The 23,519-nt window shown below is 42.6% G+C and overlaps 1 protein-coding gene across 2 annotated transcripts in view; it reads left to right on the top strand.

Moving 5' to 3' along the window:
* Vps51 (vacuolar protein sorting 51) overlaps positions 1–20,598 on the top strand; it is a 41,573-nt gene extending 20,975 nt beyond the window's left edge. For both annotated transcript variants that reach the window (XM_037426871.2, XM_037426872.2), the window contains exons 13-19: positions 6,051–6,158; positions 6,255–6,347; positions 9,219–9,266; positions 13,716–14,063; positions 19,716–19,828; positions 20,337–20,415; positions 20,495–20,598. In XM_037426871.2, the coding sequence (XP_037282768.2) occupies positions 6,051–6,158; positions 6,255–6,347; positions 9,219–9,266; positions 13,716–14,063; positions 19,716–19,828; positions 20,337–20,415; positions 20,495–20,524 (819 nt within the window). In that variant the 3' untranslated portion in view covers positions 20,525–20,598. The remainder of the gene's footprint in view (positions 1–6,050; positions 6,159–6,254; positions 6,348–9,218; positions 9,267–13,715; positions 14,064–19,715; positions 19,829–20,336; positions 20,416–20,494) is intronic.
* Positions 20,599–23,519: the final 2,921 nt, after the last annotated feature.

The raw sequence follows: 23,519 nt of genomic DNA, 5'->3' as shown, positions 1-23,519 counted from the left end.
TTGTTCTTCAGTGGCGGTGTCGACGTAAGGATGGGGGGAAAAGGTGAAGATACATTCTGGAATGTTGATTACAGCACCGTACTCTAGCAGAAAATCCATATTCAAAATCAACTCTTTACAACAGTCCGGTAAAATGACAAAAGTGGCGACGAAGCTCGAATCACCGATTATGAGCCGAGCAGTGCATTTACCGGTTGGCGCCATTAGCTGTCCACAAGCACTCCTTATGCTCGGCCCACTCCAAGGCGTCTTGACCTTCTTAAGGCATTCGGTGAGCTCTTGTCGCATAATAGAGAAGTCAGCACCAGTGTCAACCAGTGCTGTTACGTAGTGTCCGTCTAAAATAACGCTAAGGTTGGCACGTTCAAATTAGTTCGCCTGAAGGGTCTAGCTGAGGAAACTGGAGTGTCACTTGAACACAGTTTAATGGCTCCTGTAGTATACCCGCCACCGTGGCAGTGGCAGATTATAGACTGCGATGTGTCTTTCCTAGAAGTTACAAAACATGCACCTATTGCCCATATTCGAAACTACTTCCTGGAACTTCAACACAAATACACACGTCCTGAGTTCTTTACAGATGCCTCCAAGTCTAACTCCTCTGTGTCCTACGCTACTGTCGGCCCATCCTTTTCGGATGCTGGCCCTCTACATCCAGGCACAAGTATCTTCACAGCGGAAGCTTACGCGATACTTGTGGGGGCTAAACACATCAAGCAATCACAAATACAAAAAGCAGTAATTTATACGGACTCCCTCAGTGTGGTTACGGCTCTGCACAATCTTAAAAAAAACAACAAAAAACCCTGTCCTCGTCTCACTTTACTCTATTTTATGCACACTCTACACACTCAAACAACATGTTGTAGTGTGCTGGGTGCCAGGGCACCGTGAGATCCAAGGCAACGTGATGGCGGATCAGCTTGCTGCATCCGTCCACGAAATCAGTGCCACTACACCCATACCGATCCCGCCCCTTGATCTTAAGCCGTCTCTCAAACGAAAGCTCAGGGACTACTGGCAGAGCAAGTGGGATAGACACACACAAAACAAGCTACATGTTGTCAAGCCACACCTTGGCCATTGGCCACCAGTATCAAAATCGCGTCTAACAGAGGTAACACTAACAAGGCTCTGGATAGGGCACACATACACGACACACTCATATCTTTTGTCCGGTGGCGATCCACCATTGTGTGACAGATGTGGTGAGGCATTAACAGTTCTTCACGTTTTAATCCAGTGTAAACAATTTGACACTCTACGAAGACAACACTTTCCATTACTCTACCGACAACATATACCATTACACCCCGCAATGTTTGTTGGTAGGGAACCACTTTTCACCCATAAATCATTGCTAGCTTATTTAAGAGATGTCGGTTTTTACCATGTAATATACCCAGGCATTGCGTAGCGTGACCTCTCAAGAGAGGTTGCTGCTGCAGTGGCTACATTGAGAAGAAGCACTTGCCTCTCGGCCCTTGGACACAAGGGCCCTGATGAGGCGGCATTTGTGCTAGTGCCACAAAAAAAATTTTACACATGCTTTTATTATCGAAACCTTTTGTCACCCATTTTTACTATCCATATCATGCCATTGCCATGATTTTATTAGTTACGTTTTTACCCGCGTTAGCGCGAGCAATTTTAAGGCCCCTATACAGCCACACACCATATCATTGTCCACATATTTAGTCACTGAAATGGCGCTTTTTGGCCACCAATTGGCCCTTGCGCCATTAAGCCCTACACATCATCATCGGCACGTACAAATTCATCGGCATTAGGACTCGTGGTTGTTGTCGTTTTCATCATCGCCGTGGTCTTTGTGTAGAAGCAAGGGGGTCTTTTAGGCGTCTCGGCAATCGGCAAGATTGCCCCCGGAGGTCGCGGCAGTTAGTTTCCCTGGCACGGGCTTGGGGAGCGGTTTCCGACGGCGTCAGCTGAACTTTGGCGATTCGGGGAAGTGCGACTTCGTGCAGGTGAGGTAGACCGCCAGCGACGACGTGGTGAAGACGCTTGGTTGGTCGGCAGGTGATCAGCACCATGGTCACGAGGGTATTCAAAATAAAATGAAGCGGGATGAGAAAAGTTTCCAAACCAGGCTTCTCGATGACGGCAGTAGCGCGAGATGTGGCCTGGTTCGCCGCAGTGGAAACAAAGGGGTCAATGGTTGGCAGTGCGCCACAAGTCGGTCCGGCGTACTGGTGGTCGCCGCACAGGTTGCCATTGCCACCAAGGCAAGGTAACGGGCCGTGGCTGAAAGGGTGCTTCTTCTGGGGCAGGCAGATGACGGCGGACGGCATCAGCATAGGTCAATAGACGTGGTTCAGGTGGTGGCACTGGTGATGGAAAGGCTTGGCGTAGTTCGTGGTGCACGATTTCCGCAACAGAAGTAACTGGAGGCTCCGTCGACGGAAAGCCGAGGGCCCGCAGCTCTTCCTGCAGGATTTGCCTTATCATTTGCCGTAGAGAGCTTTTGGAAACGGCAGCATTTTGAGCGGCGGCACCATCAGACGTTTGGTCGAGCAGGCGGTCAAAGTGGCGGAATCGTTGCCGGAGGGCCCGCTCGATGACAGTCGTCTCTTTGATAAATTCATCCACAGTTGTTGGCGGATTTCGTACAAGGCCGGCGAAAAGCGGTTCCTCAACTCCCCGCATCAGGTGACGAACTTTCCTCGCCTCGGGCATGTTGCGGCGAAATAGACGGGCCATATCCTCAGCGAACATGGCGACGCTTTCGTTGGGCTTTTGCACGCGGGCTTCAATCATCTGTTGTGCGAGATCCCGTCGGTCTGCACTCAGGAACTTCTCGAGAAGTTTTTGGCGGAAATTATCCCAGGTTTGGAAAGTAGGCTCCCTGTTTTCGTACCATGTGTGAGCGCTATTTTCCATTGCGAAGTAGGCACGGCCAAGTTCTCTTGTGCACTCCAGCGATTTACTACAGGGGTTCGCTCGAACTGGTCGAGCCAGTCCTCGACATCTTCATACGCTTCTCCACGGAAGACTTCGGGAACACGAGGAGGCTCAAAAGTTACCTGGGAAGGAAGAGTCATTTGGGCAGGAGAAAGATTCGCAGACATTGAAGGGGCCGCCATGTTGGTAAGAGGAGATGCAGTCAAGAGTTCTAGACTTAGGCCTAGTAGGCGCCGGCTGAATCGGTGTACTAGAGTCGTAACAAGATGTTGAGGTTCCGCACTGGGTGTACGGTCCCGAACGACGCTTTCCTGCATCAGGTTGCAGGCCCCAGCACTTCCACCAGTGTCGTGTCGTGAAGACAGAGGTCGTATTTGAAGAAGCGGGTCGGTCTTTCTATTTACCGCGCGCCAGAGAGTTCGTCTTTCTCGTTGCGTTCTGCATAAAAGCGCGCAGCGCGTATGCACTGTCGTCTTTGTCTTTCTCGCAGGACGCACGTGACAATAGTAAAACTAACCTAAAGAATGGTGTGTGGGAAACGATAGCCAAGTAAATGATGGAGCATTACCACCTCTATGGAGTGATATTTAGTTTTGTTATTCTGCTATTCTGATAAGAATTGGGGCATTGCCCGCTTTTGTTGTTGTTGTTGCTACTGCTCTGCTTGTTCAGCCTCTTGGAGATGTCTAATTTTATAAAAACATTTTTTAATGGGCCTTTTTATTGAAGAATAGACGCTTAAAATATAGGCAGTCATAGAATTTGAGAGCTGCTTTTTATTTTCAGAAACATGACATACTTCACATTCTACTTTATCGGCTGCACTGATGCAACAGAACCTTAGGTTGTGTTCACGTAGTGAAGGCAGAAGTGGTCTTCTATTACCTTATATTTTGAAATTATAATGAAACGCTTGTGCAGATAATTGTCAAATATTAATAGGCTAGATCCCTTCCGTCTTGGGTTGTTTGTTCTCATGACAGAAATGCTATGAAGCATAATTCGTTCGCAGAAAGCCAAGCTACATCGAAAGATAATTTATTGAAATTTCTGTCTACCGACTCAATAGTAGTATTTGATGAGTCAGAGGGGCTGTGAGCAGTTTTGTAGTCGAAAAAAAAAAAAAAAAAAAGCCTTGTCAGTGACCCTGCCCGGAATGTTTTTTTCGGTGAGTTCGTCTTTGCAAAAAAGAAAAGCTGGTGTCGAGTCAAACCAAGGGCAACGCCGCGACTGCATTTCACACACACATATAAACAAGAAAGCTTCTGAAAGCAGCAAAGAGGCGGTGGGGGGGGGGGGGGGGTGCAAAACGGGCACTTCACTCAACCACACTAGGACTTTCTTCACCCAAAATTCATCAGCGATTTTCTCGTTCTCTAATCAAGGCACCCCCCCCCCCCCCCTTCAAGATGAAAGCTTGCCGCCGATATCTATAGCTGGGGGTCAAAGAATTCTTCAGTGCTCGCGCTCTATTGTATGGTAGAGGCTCTGTCCACACTGATCTCCCCCACCGTTCGCCTCGTCTGTGTGAGTGAGGGACATTTGGGGGGACTTATCCTCGCCTGTTGATGTCACTAAGCTCCGCCTTTATCCCACGTGTATTTCTCCCTCGTGTGAATCCCACCATAAGCGCGTGCTCAAACATCTGCCCCCCCCCCCCGCCATTCGCAGGGAAAAGTACGCGTGGGAGATAAGCGTGCGTCGGTGCATCGAGACAAGCTGAGTGCCAAGTGCGGGCAGCATTTTTTTTCTTTATTGAGTATACATATTAGATACGTTCATATATAATAGGGTGAATGACGGATGCGGCGGCCACGGCAATAAACCAGCCGGGACTCTTCATATAAATGCCATCACAATAAAAAAAAAGGCAAAGCTGGACGTCCTTGGGGGCCACACCATGAGTGCGCCGTGAAACTATGTACACGCGCACGACATCGAAAACGAAGAGCGAACGACACGGATACCGCAGAAAACTATTCGGTAAAGCGTCCTGCATATGCGACGTGGCCCCACATATGTGACGCTAACTAAAGTGTGACACTGCAAATGTGCAAAAGTAGTTTTCTTTATTTTTTTTATTTTGGTTTAGAGTAGAGGGGGGGGGGGGCACACCCGCGCATGCACCCGCGGCGGCGAGAACGGCGGCAACGCCAGCTTGTGGGGTGCAGGCCCGGCCGCCCGCCTCACGCTCACCCGCGCACAATGACAAGTGTTTGCTCTAGCTTGGTGCGTCGTGTGCGCTGCTTCATGCTTCATCGACAACAGGGCAGCCGCAGAAGATGCATGCTTGTACCAAAATGCGGTTCAAAATTTCTAGATTGTCCGTGTAAAAAATTCATTATATGAAGGTTGTCTCCTGCTGTTACTTTTTTACATAGAGGTCGTAAATACATGTGCTTCTATGGAGCAAAGACGGGGAATAGAAAAACTTTGTTATATTGAGGAATTCGTTATATGGAGGTTTGTTATAAGCAGGTTTAACTGTACACTGAAACTTCATTATAACAAAGTTGCATCTTACACAAATAAGTTCAATATATCAAAAATTAGTCAAAAAGATTTATTCCTAACACTATATGTATTGCAACACTACTTTTATTTGTTTCATTATAAGCTATATTCTGTTATATCTGGGTTTGTTATATCGAGGTTTTAGTATGAAAGTTATCATGTACAAAGGGGTTCTTATGAATTCAGCTATAAATACAGTGAAACTTATCACAGATATGTATTGGCGAAAATTATTGTCTTTTATGTGCGGTGTCTGTTGTATCAGGGCACATATGTATTTTCTTATCAACACCTATTTTAAAGAAGGCACACTGGTGTCTCTTATACCCGTTTGTCTCTTACATCAGTCTCCTATAAAGGGGTTTGAGTGTGGTAATGCTGTGTAGAGATTCAAAAACAAAAATATATGCATTGTTTAATCCTCTAAATAATTGAAACCTCTATTATCTCATCTTAAATCACAGAAACAAAATGTACTTTGTAACTGTAGTAATGGAATTGTTATGCATTAAAGAAAGCAAATGTGTTTAAATTACTTTACCCATATTGTTTAATGCCTTTCAAAGGTTAGGTTTAGTTAACAATACATGTGCTCGTACACCCCACACTAATGGCAGGAGTTCTGTGAGACTGCTGGAGAGAAGAGTGGTGGTACTCCTCCAAGCTTGCTGCTACTGCTGTCTCGGTTCAGTGTTGAGATGAAGAACACACTTGTGGGCCAGTTGGTAAGCATGTCATTGGTGGCAAGTATATCACAGAAAACTTCCTTTCTTAACTAATATTGTCACAGCTGATGTTTTCTTCTTTTTTCTTTCTTGTAGCTTGCAATGGCTGATGAGCAGTTTGGAATTCCTGATGCCAAAAGCTTGACACCAGCATCGCAGTTGATACAAGAAACCAGTGATGTGGCACAGGTTATTGACATTTCTGTATTTTATATGACATCGAGCTCAGAGCACCCCTACAGCCAGATTTATTTAAGTTAACAACTCATTTGAGGGTTAGGAAGGTAGGGGGCTAGCAAAATAATTTTGAGATCACTTAAAAGCACCCTATACAACCTGCTATCTGCTATTCCCTCATTTGAAGCTGTCATACTTACTGAATGCTGTGTGTGCATTGGCATTTACCTTTTTGATAACTTTTTATTCTGGAATGAGTGGCTGACAATCCTGACACATAATGCCTGTGGTTTCCAAGATGCAGTTTTGCGATTCTAGCCAGCTAGACAATTGAAAGTACTTTCCTCCGAGATTAGTGTCTTGGTACACAGGCTGCACAGATGCAGAAAGCCATGAAAGTGCTGATGTGAATGATTTTTCAGAGAAGCGCTTAGGCAGTTTATGCAGTCTTGACAGGGTATCTGTTTATTACCACATCCCTAAACATTACAATTCTCTTTCTCTAGAGTGCCTGAACTCAGTCCTATCTTATCGTTTAATTTCTCTTCACTTGCTGTTAAACAAATAGGGTAAAACCAACCAGGTTCACCCCAGGTTAGCCTGCCTTCCTTTGCTTCTTTTTTAACTCGAAAGTATTTTATGGCCGGAATGACGTATTTCCGTCATGGATATGACAAAATATTTACTAAATGACAGATTGCAAAAAAAGAAAAAAAAAACGAGAAGAAAAAGTTTCGCAGCAAGGCATTGAACCAACAACCTCACGTTCCTCAGCGTGCAACACTAACCACTACACCACAGAGTGACCATTGTCCAAAATGTTAACGATGGACCATTTATATACACCACGTACTGCTGGCGGTCCTCGGAGCTCGGATACTTCAGCACGTTTTAGTAATCAGTAGTGAGATGGCACGACAGGCGCCGGTTAGCTGCACATGCTCTAAAGGTTGTCGTGCCGTGCTACTTCGCACGTTGCCGTGTGTCGTGCTGTGCCGTGCTACCTCGCTCTAAAGGTGTCGTGCCGTGCTACCTCGCACGCGTGCGCCTCCACATGGCGTCGTCAAAGTGCGTATAGATGTTCTGTAGCGTGGTGGCTCACTCTAGTGCCCACTTATCTCAGGATTCGGGTGCTTTGTTCCTCTTGTGCTTCTACCGCAAGTTTGCTTTGAAGTTACAGTTAAAGCGAGCGTGAACGTCAATTCGCTCGCTGCCACGGCCGTGTTTACAAAAGGAGTCCACTGCTCACACATGAAATAAGAAATTGACAGTTGTTTGGCCACGCTCGTCTTGCGTATGATAATTTCGTGCGTGCTTTTTGCTTGAGTTTTGAGCTGCTTGCTGTTCTTTACGTGACAATGCAATTTGTTACTGCAGCATTAATTCTTTCGCCCTTGTGGCTAAAGAATGCATGATGAATGCTCAACTACCTCTGCGAAGACACATTTCACTTTCGTCTTATACCGATTCCTAAAAAGAAGGATCAACCAAGTTTTTTTTTCTTATCTGATGCTCCTATTTGTTCCATATCAAGCACTCAGCACATTGATTCGTTTTATTGGTGTAGGAGTGATGGTGTATCTTATATAGCTTCATTTAATTTGTTATTACTTGCATATCAGCGCCCCGCCGCGGTGGTCTAGTGGCTAAGGTACTTGGCTGCTGACCCGCAGGTCGCGGGATCAAATCCCGGCTGCGGCGGCTGCATTTCCGATGGAGGCGGAAATGTTGTAGGCCTGTGTGCTCAGATTTGGGTGCACGTTAAAGAACCCCAGGTGGTCGAAATTTCCAGAGCCCTCCACTACGGCGTCTCTCATAATCAAATGGTGGTTTTGGGACGTTAAACCCCACATATCAATCAATTGCATATCAGCACTGTAGGATTCCATATACTAGTGGCAGCTCCATAAAGTAGAGCCAAAAAATGTTGCATTTAATCATAAAAAGCACACCATGTACAATTTGACTACTTCTATGAACATTTTGTAGAGATCATATTAATGCTAGTTTTTATAACAGTAGTATTGCAAAACCTCTTTTTTTATTGCCTGCCTGGTTGGGTGTATGCTTTTGAGTATTGAGATGCCTTTGTTTGCGAGTGTCTTGGTGACTTGGCACCATGTTCCCAATTGAATTAGTGATAGTGATGCTCATTTACAAATTTTGGCGTACCTGCTTAAGTATAGCTGTTCAACTTCATAGTACCTCAATGGTCCTATCAATACTTGTGCCTTGAATTGTAAGAGTTGAACTCACATGATAAACAGTGTTGCATGTACTTCCTGTTGATAAAAAATTAAGTTTAAATGTTGTGATTTGTCAATGTGATAGCTTTGCAGAAAAGGTGTTGTGCTGCTTAGCTCAAGAATGCGGGCTGAATCGCTGCAGTGGCTCCATTTCGATGAGGGTGAAAATACACCCTTATGCTTAGTTTTGTGTTAAAGAATCTCAGTGGTCAAAATCGGTCGAGAGTCCTCCACTCATATATAGCCCGCCGCAGTGGTCTAGTGGCTAAAGTACTTGGCTGCTGACCTGTAGGTCGCGGGATCGAATCACGGCTGCGGCGGCTGCATTTTTGATGGAGGCGAAAATGCTGTAGGCTTGTGTGCTCAGATTTGGGTGCACGTTAAAGAACCCCAGGTGGCCGAAATTACCCAGCCCTCTACTACGGCATTTTTCTTAATCATATGGTGGTTTTGGGACGTTAAACCCCGCACATCAATCATGAATCAATCCACTCATAATCATATTGTGGTTTTTTGGCTCATAAAACCTCAGAATTTTAATTGATGGTATTGTTTATTATATGAGTAGAATGTTTGACCAAATTTATATTTTGTGTTTATATATATATATTTATATACTTTTTTTCTCCTCTTGTAGACCCTCATTGACCAGTTTGTTCGTGTTCAAGGGCTACTTATTTCTCAGGTGAGCATGGTGTTTCTTGTACCTAACCCTACTGTTAGGACTTTTATGCAGCATGTAGCCACACAGTGCTTTTTCTGTCTGTGGAAATGGTACAAGGCCTCCAACACACGATTTATTTTTATTGCTGCATTTTTTCTCATTGTGCATATTACACAAAAGATGGACATTAGACATCATAATTTTTCTGAAGTTGTCACACGTCTTCAAGATCGCACCATCAGAGATGTTCTTGGAAACATCTGTGCCATGTCAAGTGCAAGTCATTTTATGACAATCTGCACTCAGCAAAATATGCATTCACCATAAAAGCTGAGCCAACATCTCACAATAGTTTTTTGAAGATATTGAGCGCTATAATATGTCAATCATTCAAAAGCAGGTTATGCTTTCATGCTTCTCTGAGAGATACAAATATCTATGGCTCTAGTCAGGATTACAGGATCACTGATAGAAACATTTAATGTCCTGGTGCTCATAAGCCATATGAGAAAAGCATTTTTAAAATTACGTGGTGTGATAATATTACGGAAAGTTGCATTGCCGTTTTTCACCTATTTTAGCCCTTCCCCTTTCTCCATAAGTTGTGAAAATCTTTAGCTTTTCTGGGCGTCAAGGCCATAATTGCTTACATGATATAAGTATGGAATCATTGCGTCTACAAGCTAGGGGACAATGAAACCCAAAATACAAATGAGACACTGGACTGATTCACCGTGTTGTGTTCCATGCGGTATGCAGTTGTCTTTCTTTGCCTTTACATAGGAAACTACTATATTGGGTGTTTTTCACAGGCATGTATCAAATTATGTGCCAAGAGTCAAAATGGGCATGAAGTTTTGCAGGGTTTGTCAAACATGTAGGCTGCGTTTTGATATTTTGTATGGCAGAGCAACACTTATGGACTCACTCTTCGCAACCCACTAAATTTTCAATTAAAAGGCTCTGAACTGGACCTGCTTTTTGCTACTCCATTTTTGTTTACATTTATGCATGTCATCTTTGTGTGATTGTTCGTATGCTGTATATAGTACAGTAAACACCGGTTAAGATGAACTCGGTTAAAATGAAATAAACACCCGTTCAGATGAAATCGGTTAAAATGAATTTTCTTTAAAATGAACAACACGGGAGTGTTTGTTTAGTTATTATAGACTCAATGCAAAAAACAAAAAATCAGCTTAAGACGAAGAGCATAACAGGCCTCTTCTCTTAAGAGGAACTCTCGCAGCGACCAACAATGACAAGGATTCTGTGCAATGAACATGGGTGGCATGCAGGCTTTTGTTAAGCTTTAACCGCGTGCTTGCGGGTAGCATTTTTTTTTATATAGTCTTGATGGGGGCATTCAGGCGAACAAGAGAAAGCAAAATGGGAAAAAAAAGACACCTTTCTAATGCAAATACTCCAAGCAAATTGAAAGAAAATTGCAAAGTGGAGGGAGAAAGGGAGATAAGTGGAAAAGAAAGGTGAGCGCATAAAGCTGGTATCTCCCTCACCCCTAGCCTGTTGGTGGAAATTGGGCCGGCTTTGTCAGCAAAGAAAGCAACAAAAAGCGTTCGTCCTTTCGTATTCTCCTCGCGTTCTTTAGCTCCTCAACAGGAGCACAGTTGGGAATAGAACACAAGAGCTTAGCTAGAGAGGAAAGTGCCTGATGTGCAGGTCATGGGATCGAATCTCGGCCGTGGCGGCCACATTTTTGATGGAGGTGAAAATGCTTGAGGCCCGTGCGCTTAGATTAAAGTGCACGTTGAAGAACTCCAGGTGGTCGAAATTTCTGGAGCCCTACACTACGGCGTCTCTCATAATCATATAGTGGTTTTGGGCCGTAAAACCCCAACAGTTATTAGAGGGGGAAATGCAATGGAAAGGGGCAATATAATTCAAATGAAAGTGAAGATGGAAAAAAAGATTGTTGGTACATTATAATCACATAAAATATAAACTACATATGTGGCACTAGCACTCCCATCAGAGGAGTCAGATGCATAGTCATCGCTGTCACATGATGGTGCCCATAGAGTTTCCTAATATACACTAGAGGGAACTCTGGCGCTAGTGTCTATGGGAGCTGCAACGCACGGCGCTTCAGCGAGCATGGGAATGTTGGGTAGTCATCTGACCTGCTTTTGGCTTTGTGTGTGTTCGTGTGGCTTGGAGATGTTTTCTCACGAAACAAAAATTTGCAAATGTTCAGCGGTTGCGCTTCACCACATTATTCTTTTAGACTTGCCTTTCCAAATCTGGTCACGAAGTTCGAAAGGGTTGAATCTTTCTTTCAAAACAATACCGAAACAGCAATGAACGAAGCAGCAAGTACAATTCGCCGCCCGCAAGTACGAAGACTAGGCAAATGTGTGTATTACCCATCATTCCTATGGTCGCTGAACAATTGCAGGGACAGAGTCCCCTCTAGTTAATTTTAGGAAACTCTATGATGGTGCCTGAGCACATGTTGTGGTCAGTTAGTGTTGTTTTTCATGGAGTCTGAGCGCGTTGTATCTGTTCGCAGTGAAATGCAGCGAATTGTGGTGCACCGTTACGTTATCTTTATGAAAGTGCACGACAAAGCAAGGTCATTTTGCACACTAAATATAGCTGCGTCTTGTCTTCTTTATGTGCGCGAGGTTTGTGATTATGAGTAGCGTAAACGCAGATCTTCAGCTGCATTTCGTTCAGGAAAAGTTATTGCGGGCTGAAAATAAGAAAATGTCCAAACCTCAATGAAAAGCTTGAAGACTTTTAGTAGCAACTTGGCATATATTGGCTTTTCCAAAGTAGCGGTATGCAATGCAGGCGTATCCAAATGTCATACCAAAGCCAGTGAAGCAGTCTCTCAGGTGAACAGCCAGAAGAATAAATTTTCCATTCTTTGAAAATAAATTGTGCTTGTCTATCCCTTTTATATTTTTTTTAGTTGTAAAAATAGGGTCGTGCTACAGTTTTATTATTAAAATATGGTAGCAACTTATTCATGAGCATAGTTATTATGAACTCTTGAAATTGAGTACTCGTTAGATACTCTACTTGAAAGCATAGTTTTTATCAAGCTGATCCAAATAAATGCTTTTTTTTGTTCCTTTCCTCCCCATTATCAATATAATTCATTCAGTGTTTTCAAACAACATATTCAGATGTGTACTTGGCATGTTAGCATTTGGTTTTTGGGGGCACTTCTGAAAGATGAACTCTTGACAAATAATCATGGTCCCTTCGAGTTTGTCTTAAAGGGAGTCTACTGTATAGGTCTTTTCAACGGTAACTTCGAAGGTTTACTCTGGCATGTACCTTAGAAAGTTTTCAGCATAAGGGTGTCATCTGGATAATGTTGACCAAGGTATGGGGAGCATGTCTTGAAATGTATGGCTGTCTTGCTATGTTGAAAAGTGTGCTTCAAGTGTCACATAGTTTTGTTCAAGTAGTACGTGTGCTACCCACACTTGTAGCTGCAGTAGGTAACAAGGGTATGCAAAACCTCCTAGATGCATGTGGACTGGGAATCACGTTGGACGAAACATTGTCCAGGCGATGGGCTATCATGGATCACTTTATGAAGCTCTGAGCACTAACGTCACTGCTTAGTGCTCATGGCTACATAAGGTGGTCTACCGCTGCAGTTCCATAGTTAATGGCAGACCCCTGGGAATACCTTAACCCACTACAGCCTTGGTGAAATAGTTGAGCATTCACCGCCGCTGCAGGAGGCAGACAATTGCTGCTGCCAGGCACCTACTGGTTTAAATAGGTACAAGCAAACTTACGACCTAGGGCTCGGCAGAATGAACGTCATAGTTTCATGGGACCAGCAAACCTAAAGATTAGGTAATTCTTTTTTTTTTTGTTCCTATCTGTCATTAGTTCATGTTGAACATTATTTTAAACTTTAAGAAACGGAGATTTGGTGTGAGGGATGTTCTGCCATGTTATGACTGAACCAGGGCAAGGCCCTTAAAACATTGCTGTTGCACAACTAGTGGCCAATGTTTCAAGGTGCTTCCCCTCTTCCAGTGCTGCCATTCGAAAGGTACCCAAATAATTAGGGGTCCATGTGATTGTTAGGCATGTCCAGAAACTACATTTGCGCACCCGCATTTTAATCGTCCTAATGTGGTACTTATCTATCACCACAATGTCAAAGGTTGAAAATAAGACATTCATATCTATGAATGCAGCACATGCTCTTGTAAGCTAAAGATTGTAGGCCACAGCAGCAGCGAAGAACTTGAATTTTCTTCTCGTACACATGTGCAGCCTGGATTGAAATGTGGAGTGCCTTATTTGAACATAAATAGGTGAGTTACACCACTCGCAAATGCTGTGCAATAAATAGTTGTTCGACCTTTTGCTTGCGATAGGATTTCATTTTTTATTTTTACTCCCAACTTTAACGTGGTCTAACATGCTAACACTCGTTGCGGTGCCAATTTCACCTCTGGGTGGATGTTCATGCAGATGCTGCGGAAGAGTGTGGAAGCAAGGGACTGGATGAATGCTCTTGAACCTCGTAATGTGCGGGCTGTGATGAAGCGTGTAGTGGAAGATGTGACAGCTGTGGATGTACGTGTGGGCCAGCTTTATGAGGAAGGTGCTCGCAATGAGCGGAGCAGCGATTCAAGCCGTCGCACTTACCCATACAGTGCATCAGGTCGTCCCCATTGGACTGCCCGGTGGCCTTCAAGTGTTGATCATAGCTTGTTGAGCAACATTCAGAAACTCTTTTCGGAAAAGATCGACATTTTCACCACAGTGGAATTCTCTCGTGTATCTGTCATGACTGGCATCATCAAAATTGGCCTCAAGGTAAGTCTTGATGATTGAACTCTTTGGGAATACATTAAATTTTGTTCATCATTTGCCTTTTTTTTTTATAACAAGATCCTTTGCTAAATTCGGTAACTTTTCAGCCATATCTTGTAATTTTTATTTTTTCATCACGCTTTTACTCAAAATTTGCAGGCTACTAATGCGAGACTACATTTTCAAGGTTGGCGAAAAAATTTGAGCTCACACAGACTCACTCAAAAAAAATATTTATGCATGGGATCATACGACCTCCGACTCACCAAAATTTTTCTCATTTGGGCTCACTTGGACTTGGGCTTGCTTAAATTTTCTTCAACTGGACCAATTCAGACTCCTACTCTCAAAAATATTACCCACACCTACTCAGACTCGTGGCTTGATTCGAGCCTTAGTGCATCTACTCATCAATGCATTGGCCCATAATATGCTTTCTCGATATGGTGTCTCATGTAATCAATGCTCTATGTGGCGCATTTTGATCTCGTACCTTCAAGTACAAGTTAATAGTTGTCACAATCCAGTATAGACATTTTTATTGAAAGATGCTGCTTACACAAGATATTTTCATCAAGAGCTTCTCATGGCAGAGTTTGCAGGGTGAGATCAAGGGACCTCAAGTCTCTGATAAAAAAAATGGTGAGCTGACATATAAACACTAGTGTGCTGAAGTATGTGTGAGTAGACATGAGTTTAAATGAGTGCTGAGAGCAGGCTCATAGTAATGCTGATGTTTAGCAGCTAGCCATAGGTTGGCCAAAAAAGTGGAGCTCACTGAACTGTTTCATGCTTCGAGTTCACTGACACTCAGACTCGCCAAAATTTTCGTCAACCGGAGCCACTCGGACACAGACTCACAACAGTATTATTCACTCGGACTCGCTCATACTCAGAATTATAGTTCAATCTGAGTTGGAGTGAGTCTAGGTTAGTCAACTCACGAGCAAGTTTGCTGACCTATGCTAGACTTACCATAAAAATTGTGTGTCCATGTCTAGCAATTGAGAAGATTTTACTTAATTGGATGAAGTTTGCAAATGTTACCTGGCTGTCAATAACTTCTTTTTACACACAGTGTATGTGCCTACCCAACAACCCTGATGAAACCGAAACCACTGTGTTTAATATGCTGTCATGTTGGCTTCTTGCAGTGGTGACAATACTGGTTGACATAGACTCAGAGTTTCTCTCTTATAGAATTACAAGTTAAGAATAAAACAAATTTGAGGGTTTACAGGACAAGACTGCAATCTGATAATGAGGCATGTTATAGCGAGGACTTGCATTTTTTTTTTGTCATCTCAGGTTCTTCAACACACACCTAAATGAATGCATGTGAGTGGTTTTGTGATCTGTCCTTATCGAGTTGCTGCTGCCACCGCTGGAATTGAACCTGTAACCTCGAGCACAACTGTGCAACACCAATAGCTGCCAAGTTGCGGCAATTTGTGCAACTTTGGCAGGTTGGTCACGGTCCATCAGCAACAGCAAAACTTAGAACAGGGACATGTAAAAGAACATGCATAGCATATGTGCTGTGTACTTTAGCTTATTCCTGTCATGAGCATTGTCATCTTTTAAGCAGTAGCAGACCTACAGAGCACAGGATGTGTGTTGTCATGCCTTAATGAAATCAGTCGTGGCATTCATGAGCTGTTGACAAAGCTTGTTAGATCTAACATTCATTTACAACTATTGCCATTGCGAGCATGATTCTAAGTGTTGAAGAATTAGTGTTACAGTACAAGTTATAAGCACAGTTTTTCTTTTGTACCTGCAGAAATTGTTTAAATATTTCTATTGTTGAGAATGCCTTGTTAGGTGGGGACCTCTTGTCCTCTAGTTTTTGCACTCTGCTTTTGTTTGTTTTTAGCATGCAAAATTCTTATTCATGAAATAAATACCAGTTTAGCTTCTCTTTCCTTATCACGTAATTGTTCATTTGTAGGAGCTTCAACGTTTCTATGATTGTGGCTTGGTCTAGTTTGGTTCATGATTGCAAAAGCTAGGGAAGCAACAAATCGTCCCTACTTCATCTTGTTTTTCATACAAAGTTATGCACTTTTGTCCTTCTTTTGCAAGCTTGAAATTATCATCCCTCCCATTTTATTAAGGGACACAAGTCAACTTTAGGTTTAAATGAATGTTGTTTAAATTTAGATGTATTTTGTGGGATTTTTGTTGTATACAATGGGCCATATTGTATTCTTTACAATTACACCTATTTTTAAGTACGCACACCTCTAGATTAATATTTATAATATGAATGACTAATGGTGATAGATGGCAAATGATTGCTTCTTTGGCTATAGCCTTGAGTGAATCACTAGCACAGGGGTTCTCAAATGGGGGTCCGCGAGGTCTGTGAAGCCATTTCTATGATCCGCGAAACCCATCATCAACAGCAAAACTTAGAACAGGGACATGTAAAAGAACATGCATAGCATATGTGCTGTGTACTTTAGCTTATTCCTGTCATGAGCATTGTCATCTTTTAAGCAGTAGCAGACCTACAGAGCACAGGATGTGTGTTGTCATGCCTTAATGAAATCAGTCGTGGCATTCATGAGCTGTTGACAAAGCTTGTTAGATCTAACATTCATTTACAACTATTGCCATTGTGAGCATGATTCTAAGTGTTGAAGAATTAGTGTTACAGTACAAGTTATAAGCACAGTTTTTCTTTTGTACCTGCAGAAATTGTTTAAATATTTCTATTGTTGAGAATGCCTTGTTAGGTGGGGACCTCTTGTCCTCTAGTTTTTGCACTCTGCTTTTGTTTGTTTTTAGCATGCAAAATTCTTATTCATGAAATAAATACCAGTTTAGCTTCTCTTTCCTTATCACGTAATTGTTCATTTGTAGGAGCTTCAACGTTTCTATGATTGTGGCTTGGTCTAGTTTGGTTCATGATTGCAAAAGCTAGGGAAGCAACAAATCGTCCCTACTTCATCTTGTTTTTCATACAAAGTTATGCACTTTTGTCCTTCTTTTGCAAGCTTGAAATTATCATCCCTCCCATTTTATTAAGGGACACAAGTCAACTTTAGGTTTAAATGAATGTTGTTTAAATTTAGATGTATGTTGTGGGATTTTTGTTGTATACAATGGGCCATATTGTATTCTTTACAATTACACCTATTTTTAAGTATGCACACCTCTAGATTAATATTTATAATATGAATGACTAATGGTGATAGATGGCAAATGATTGCTTCTTTGGCTATAGCCTTGAGTGAATCACTAGCACAGGGGTTCTCAAATGGGGGTCCGCGAGGTCTGTGAAGCCATTTCTATGATCCGCGAAACCATCACCCACATCTTTCTTTAAGCGTGACTGTGTCACGTATTGATAATCTTTCCAAATTAAAGTGATGTGGCACGTTTGTTTGATGTCTTTAGTAGCAATAAAAAGCACATGTTCCACGCTCCACTTGTGTAAATTTACCTACGTACCTCCCCCCCCCCCCCGCTTCCTCCCTTCCAGTGCTAGGGGTCCCCCATCACTTCCACCAGTCCACAAGGGGTTCCTGACATATCCATGGCTGAGAACCACTGCACTAGCAGATTGATGCCATTACATTTTATTGCAATAGCAATGATATAGATACTGGAAACGAAAATTAGCCGTCATCATGATGTTTCATGCTAAGTCCTAGTGTAATAAGATACCATTGTGCCCCATCCACTTCTGTAGGATATAAAAAATGTGTGAGGGGGAGCGCACTGTCTCTGCACGTTTGGCAGGAGGGGTTATTGGATTGAGGTGATTGCACTTTTTGGTGGAAAGAGAAGATAAACACATGCCAGAAAATTGGGGTTCAGGGTGTCGTTAGTGGAGTGTGTGGAATAGTTTAAAAGGCATGGCACATTATTGAGTGACGTGAGTGGTGTACATGAAGCTGGGGTCTTTTATTTCGGTTGGCCCTGCTAGGAATGATGTGGCTATTGCACCTTGCAGTCACAGGTCACGCGTTATCTCAAAGGGAGAGGTGACATGATGCATTTGGTCACTTCTGTTGGCACTGTTTGTCATGGGAGCATTGTGAATGCCACTATTTGCTGGCATCTGTTGAAATGTGTTCATATTCACCAGTGCTTACATGACACCAAGATTGAGTTAGCAAACGCTTACTGCAACGCGAGGCACGCGTCTCCCTTCTTGCGTGAGTGGGCGGATTGTGGCAATGCGATACGAGGGACGCATACACCCGTCTGTTTTCTGCGTGCTCTTAACAGCCAATGTCAGCGAATTTGAGAAGGGCTAGTGCGAGTGACCCAGCTCCCTGTGGTGAGTGAACGGTTATATGTTCCCAAAAAGTATGCATATACCTTGTTTATGCCTCTGTGGCTACAAAAACATGATGCTCGAATAAAAAAACTGTGGCATCAGTCCTCTAAAGCAGCAGGCCTAGCAATAGCTGCATCGAAAACTTTGCTTCATCTCTATTACGGCCTCATGTGAAGTGCATCACAATGTCTTGATGATGTCTCATTTTATTGCTTGGGAGTGAATTCAAAACTGTGCAGTGAGCTCCGGCATAGCAGGATGTGCAGAGAATAGTGCATTAATACATTAGAATGAAGTAATTTGTGTGCTGCCGTGTTGCTTATATTCCAAAACTGACACTACATCTCAGATGCTGGTCTCCTTCGTGGTTTCAAAGAGAGGACCCTGATCAAGAAAAAAAAAAGCCCTGCAACAAATGCTGAACATGCAGGGTTCTTGTTATTTACCTTGATTTTGTATGTTGCTATGCTTCCGAGACTATCTGATGAAACCTACACGTGCTGAAGGCATTGTGTAACTCTGTAGCACCCACTGTAATTAATATTAGCCGCACTTCAATCATCATTGTCTCATTCAAACATGTCATCATGATTATATGAAGTGGAAAGGTTAGTGTCGAAAGAGAAGTACAGTGCTTATGAATTAAAATGTGATAATATAGGGCTGAGTAAGATAAATTTTTGTTTCTACTATCTTTATTTTGTGACATATCACTGTAATTTTGACTGCAACACTTGCATCAGAGCGATCATTGCTTTTATCGACCATATTTTTAGTAACTATCTCAAGAAATTACGCATACCAGTTGTTGTAGTGAATTTTTTAACGTGGCATTTCAATCCGTGAGCGCTATACAGGACATAAGAAAGGAACATAAAGTGGCATTGGGAATGTTACAGTCCCAAGCCGGCCGCACTTTTGATTTAAGTGAAACTGCTTGAGGCCTCTAAGATAGAATTAGGTGCATGTTAATTTACCTCCAGGTGGTCGAAATTTCCAGAGCCTTCCATTACAGCATCTTTCATAATCATATGGTGGTTTTAGGATGTTAAACCCTAGCAGTTATTGTACTACTCATCATGAACAATTCAAGGATAGTTTGCTTGCTTTCAAAGTACAATGCAACAAATTTCAATTCTAAAATTTTCATAAACTTGTGCATAAATGTGAGCAAGACCCATAAATGTGATGTAGGGGGCATGGATAAAATGTTTGTCAATAGATGAATGAGGTCTAAAATTGCTTGAGTGTTAATTTAAGAAATAAAAGTGAGGGAGAATGTGCCACAATGACAGTTACCTTGTTTTGCATCATAAGCATGGCGTTATTTTACAATATTAACTTTTTTCTCCGCTGTGCAGACATTTCTGGAGTGTGTGCGTTTGAAGACATTTAGTCGATATGGGTTGCAGCAAGTTCAAGTGGATACACATTACCTCCAGCTCTACCTGTGGCGGTTTGTCAGTGATGAAAAGTAAGCTTTATTTTTGGTACTCTCTTTAGTGGCTGTCGTATCTCATCATAATTATAAAAAATTCAATATTTATTGTAACCATGGATTCATTACATCTTGATGTTGCCCACAAATGTTTATTACTGTTGTTGTATTTGTAGTATATTGATGCACACCTCCTAAAAAAGAAAAAAAAAACAATTACGGGACATATAATTTAAAGTTGAATTTCTGCTTACCGTGGTAACATTTCAGCTTTCGATGTTTGAACCTGTAGCGGCTGTTGTGGCCTATACAGTTATTCATTAAATGTCAAGCATTATACATTAAAACACATGAAGAATTTGCAATTTCTGTTGACTCCACATTCTGTAAACTTTTGTTGTAGGTTGTATTACTGTGTATACTAAGACAACCTAAGGGAAGGCCAGCAAAAGAAATGCTCTTATTCTGGCTTAGCAAAATAGAACAATAGCTCAATTATGATAGTGACTAGTGAAGTGATTTAATGAATTTCGTTTAACTTCAGCCTGGTGAATGTGTTGCTGGATGAACTGATGGGCAGTGCAATTCATCGTTGCTTTGACCCAATGCTGATGGAACCTAGTGTGAGTAGCTTTTTCTCAGCTTTGACCAGACAAGCTGCCTTAAACCTATTTCATCACCTGTGCTTTCTTTTCTCTGCAGGTTGTTGAAGTTATCTGTGAAAGAGGGTGAATGTCTATTCTATTTTAGTGTCAATGGACAAAGAGTTTACTAGGCCTAACAAATAAAAAAAAAATTCACTTTTTGCTGCTGTTCTTTTTCTATTACCATACCTCTGGATTATAGTGTACTTCAGTGTTGTTCATTGTGTGGGTGGGCTCATTTAGACCTTTGTATCAGTTAGGAAAGCTTTGGCATGCTGAAGCTGCACTGTTGGTGCAGGCTAAGGCTGGTGCAGCGCCTCCTCTAGTTTTACATGCCTGGCGCATCAGCACAGGATGTATGTACGCCGTTGCTGCTCGCGGCACTGTGTTCTGACCCTATAGTCTTGCGCCGCCCCACCGTCGAGGGTGCATGCCTTGCAGTAGAACAATCGTAGCGTGCATTACTCATTAGTGTTTCTGTCGCCCTGCATGCGGAGTGACAATATAGGCTCCAATACAAGGCAGTTGTGTAGCCAAGGGGGGGGGGGGGGGGGGGTTGAAACCACCCCGAAATTTTTCATGCAACCCACCCCCTCCCCTCACGCCCACTTACCCACCCTTTTTTTTTTTCATCGCTTCGTGCTGACATAATTAAAAAAAATAAGCCTAGCTTCTAAAATAATAGCATTCCTGGGCACTTTTACAGTGAATAATTAATGTCTGCGTACGGAAAAACATGTTGCGGTGTTTGTCAAGGCTTTGACACTATATGTGAGATTTTGGGCAGGAATCTCGGCTGCTTTTTAAGTTGGCTTGGTGACTGGAATAATGCTGCAGCGGTGGTCTTACTTGTAGACGCCGGAACATATCTTGCTAAAGTCGATCAATACGATAATTTTCACTAGGCAAACGCTCGTTTCAATGGTAAAAGCCAGACACAGTTCCAAGGCAAGATAGGCCACTTTCAAGCATATTACAGTGTGACTCTTTGAATGTGTTCTAATATATACTCAAGCAAAAGACTAACATTTCTATCGAACCTTCGCACATTCTGCTAACATCTAAACACACACGCACGTAGCATTCGCACATACACGCATGCCCAACAGATTATATGGCTCATTTACCAAACTTCGCTTGTATGCGAGTGTAAAGTATATTAATACACATCCTTACTATGCCCTAACGACTAAAAGCACTCCGTAGTGTTGTCTAGTGATGAAAATGCAACACAGGCAGACGTGCAGGCCAATCACAACTTTACAAAGGCCTACAAAAATATTCATCGTGTAATTTAAGCTGATAAATAGAAATATGATAGTCATAAACCTAAAGCAGCATAATGATAAATGCAGTTTAGGAAGTTGTAGAGAGCACAAGTTTTATTGTTCAGCAGTGTAGCAAACAGCACAAGAATAAGGAACATAAAGCTGAAAAAATATACGAATGTAGGCCTATTGATTTGCTTCATTTGTTCGTCCCTTTAGATTGACATGACTAGAAGGGCACACCGAACGATTTTTGCGACTAGCAACATAAGATTTGTGGGGTTTAACGTCCCAAAACCACCATATGATTATAAAAGACGCCGTAGTGGAGGGCTCCGGAAATTTTGACCACCTGGGGTTCTTTAACGTGCACCCAAATCTGAGTACACGGGCCTACAATATTTCCGCCTCCATCGGAAATGCAGCCGCCGCAGCCGGGATTTGAACCCGCGACCTGCGGGTCAGCAGCCGAGTACCATAGCCACTAGACCACCGCGGCGGGGCGACTAGCAACATAACTCAGAACAATAAATGCACAGAATGAAGAAACATGGGTGGACATATATAATGTAAAACTAAAAACAATATACATAGTAACCATAATTTTTTACAAGAAATGAAATAAACTCGGTGCAAGCAATGTTTCATACAGCAAACAGACACGACATAGCGGAATACTGTTGATTATTTTTTTCAATTGACACGAAGATTATGCTGCGCATTATATGTCATATTATATACCACATATGTTACCCAAAATTTACGATAATTTTTACATGCAAACTTGGGTTGTTGCATTGCCCATTGCCACTCACACTTTTCTTATCCACAAACCATGTCTGCAAGTGAATGGTACCACCGAAAAGCAAGGTGTAGGCAACGGGAGAGAACGCAATCTCTGCCATTTGTGAAATTGATTCTCAGCAATACATCTCTATCAGTTGAACTTGCGCCCTTACTTCTGGATGAAAAGTAGTGCATAGTGATTTTACCCAAACCGTCTTTTTTACTACCCACCACGGTGATCCAGTGGTTATGGTGCTCTATCGCTGACCTGCAGAGCGTGGAATCGAATCCCTGTCGTATTTTCGATCTAGGTGAAATTGCTTGAGGCTCGTGCACGTTAAGACCCGAAGTGATAAAATTTTCGAAGAGTGCCACTATGGCGCCTCTCATAATCATATTTTGGTTCTTATAATCGTCTCTCATAATCACCTTGTCACCCACAGAAGATCACAGTGTCTATGACTGAGATCAGTTTTTTCTGTTTCATTCCTTTTGTGCTTGCACTGATGACTGCATCTTTTCAGTGATTGACTCACCTTTGAGTGCTTCTAGAAAATTTGTTGCATATAGAGCAGCGGTCTTATGGTAGTCACAATCGCTGTGGCTTTTGAAATTTTTGATGCATTCTTCCATCGTGTGAACGGAGAGAGGCCCAAGCTTGCACCAAGAACTTGCCAAGTCCCTTTGCCTGAACTTTCTTTTTCGAAAAGCACACGTCTTGCTCCCTCCTGATATTTCGAATACACCAGCAGCCAGGAAAACATTTCTTGCCAGTGAGGTTGGAACTTCAGTTTGCACTTACTAACTGAGGAAAAGCTGTAGTTAGCGCCTGGTTTTCGTGTCGTCATTAGCAAATGTCATCTGGTCCCGTCGTCCTGCAACTCCTGGTGTCTTGGCCCGTTAAACACGTAAAAACCAATCTCGTTGTCAGGAATCGCGGTTTTCGTGCATGCATCATGCTCTGATCGGTTTTCAAAAGTTCTTTACGCACAAGAGTCGCATTCGAGCAGTGCAGAACTACAGCTGGGA

The sequence above is a fragment of the Rhipicephalus microplus genome, chromosome X (assembly GCF_043290135.1).
Source record: "Rhipicephalus microplus isolate Deutch F79 chromosome X, USDA_Rmic, whole genome shotgun sequence".
In the NCBI taxonomy this organism is placed as follows: domain Eukaryota; kingdom Metazoa; phylum Arthropoda; class Arachnida; order Ixodida; family Ixodidae; genus Rhipicephalus; species Rhipicephalus microplus.
The sequence above is the reverse complement of the archived record's forward strand: the minus strand, read 5'-3'. Positions and strand labels throughout refer to the sequence as shown.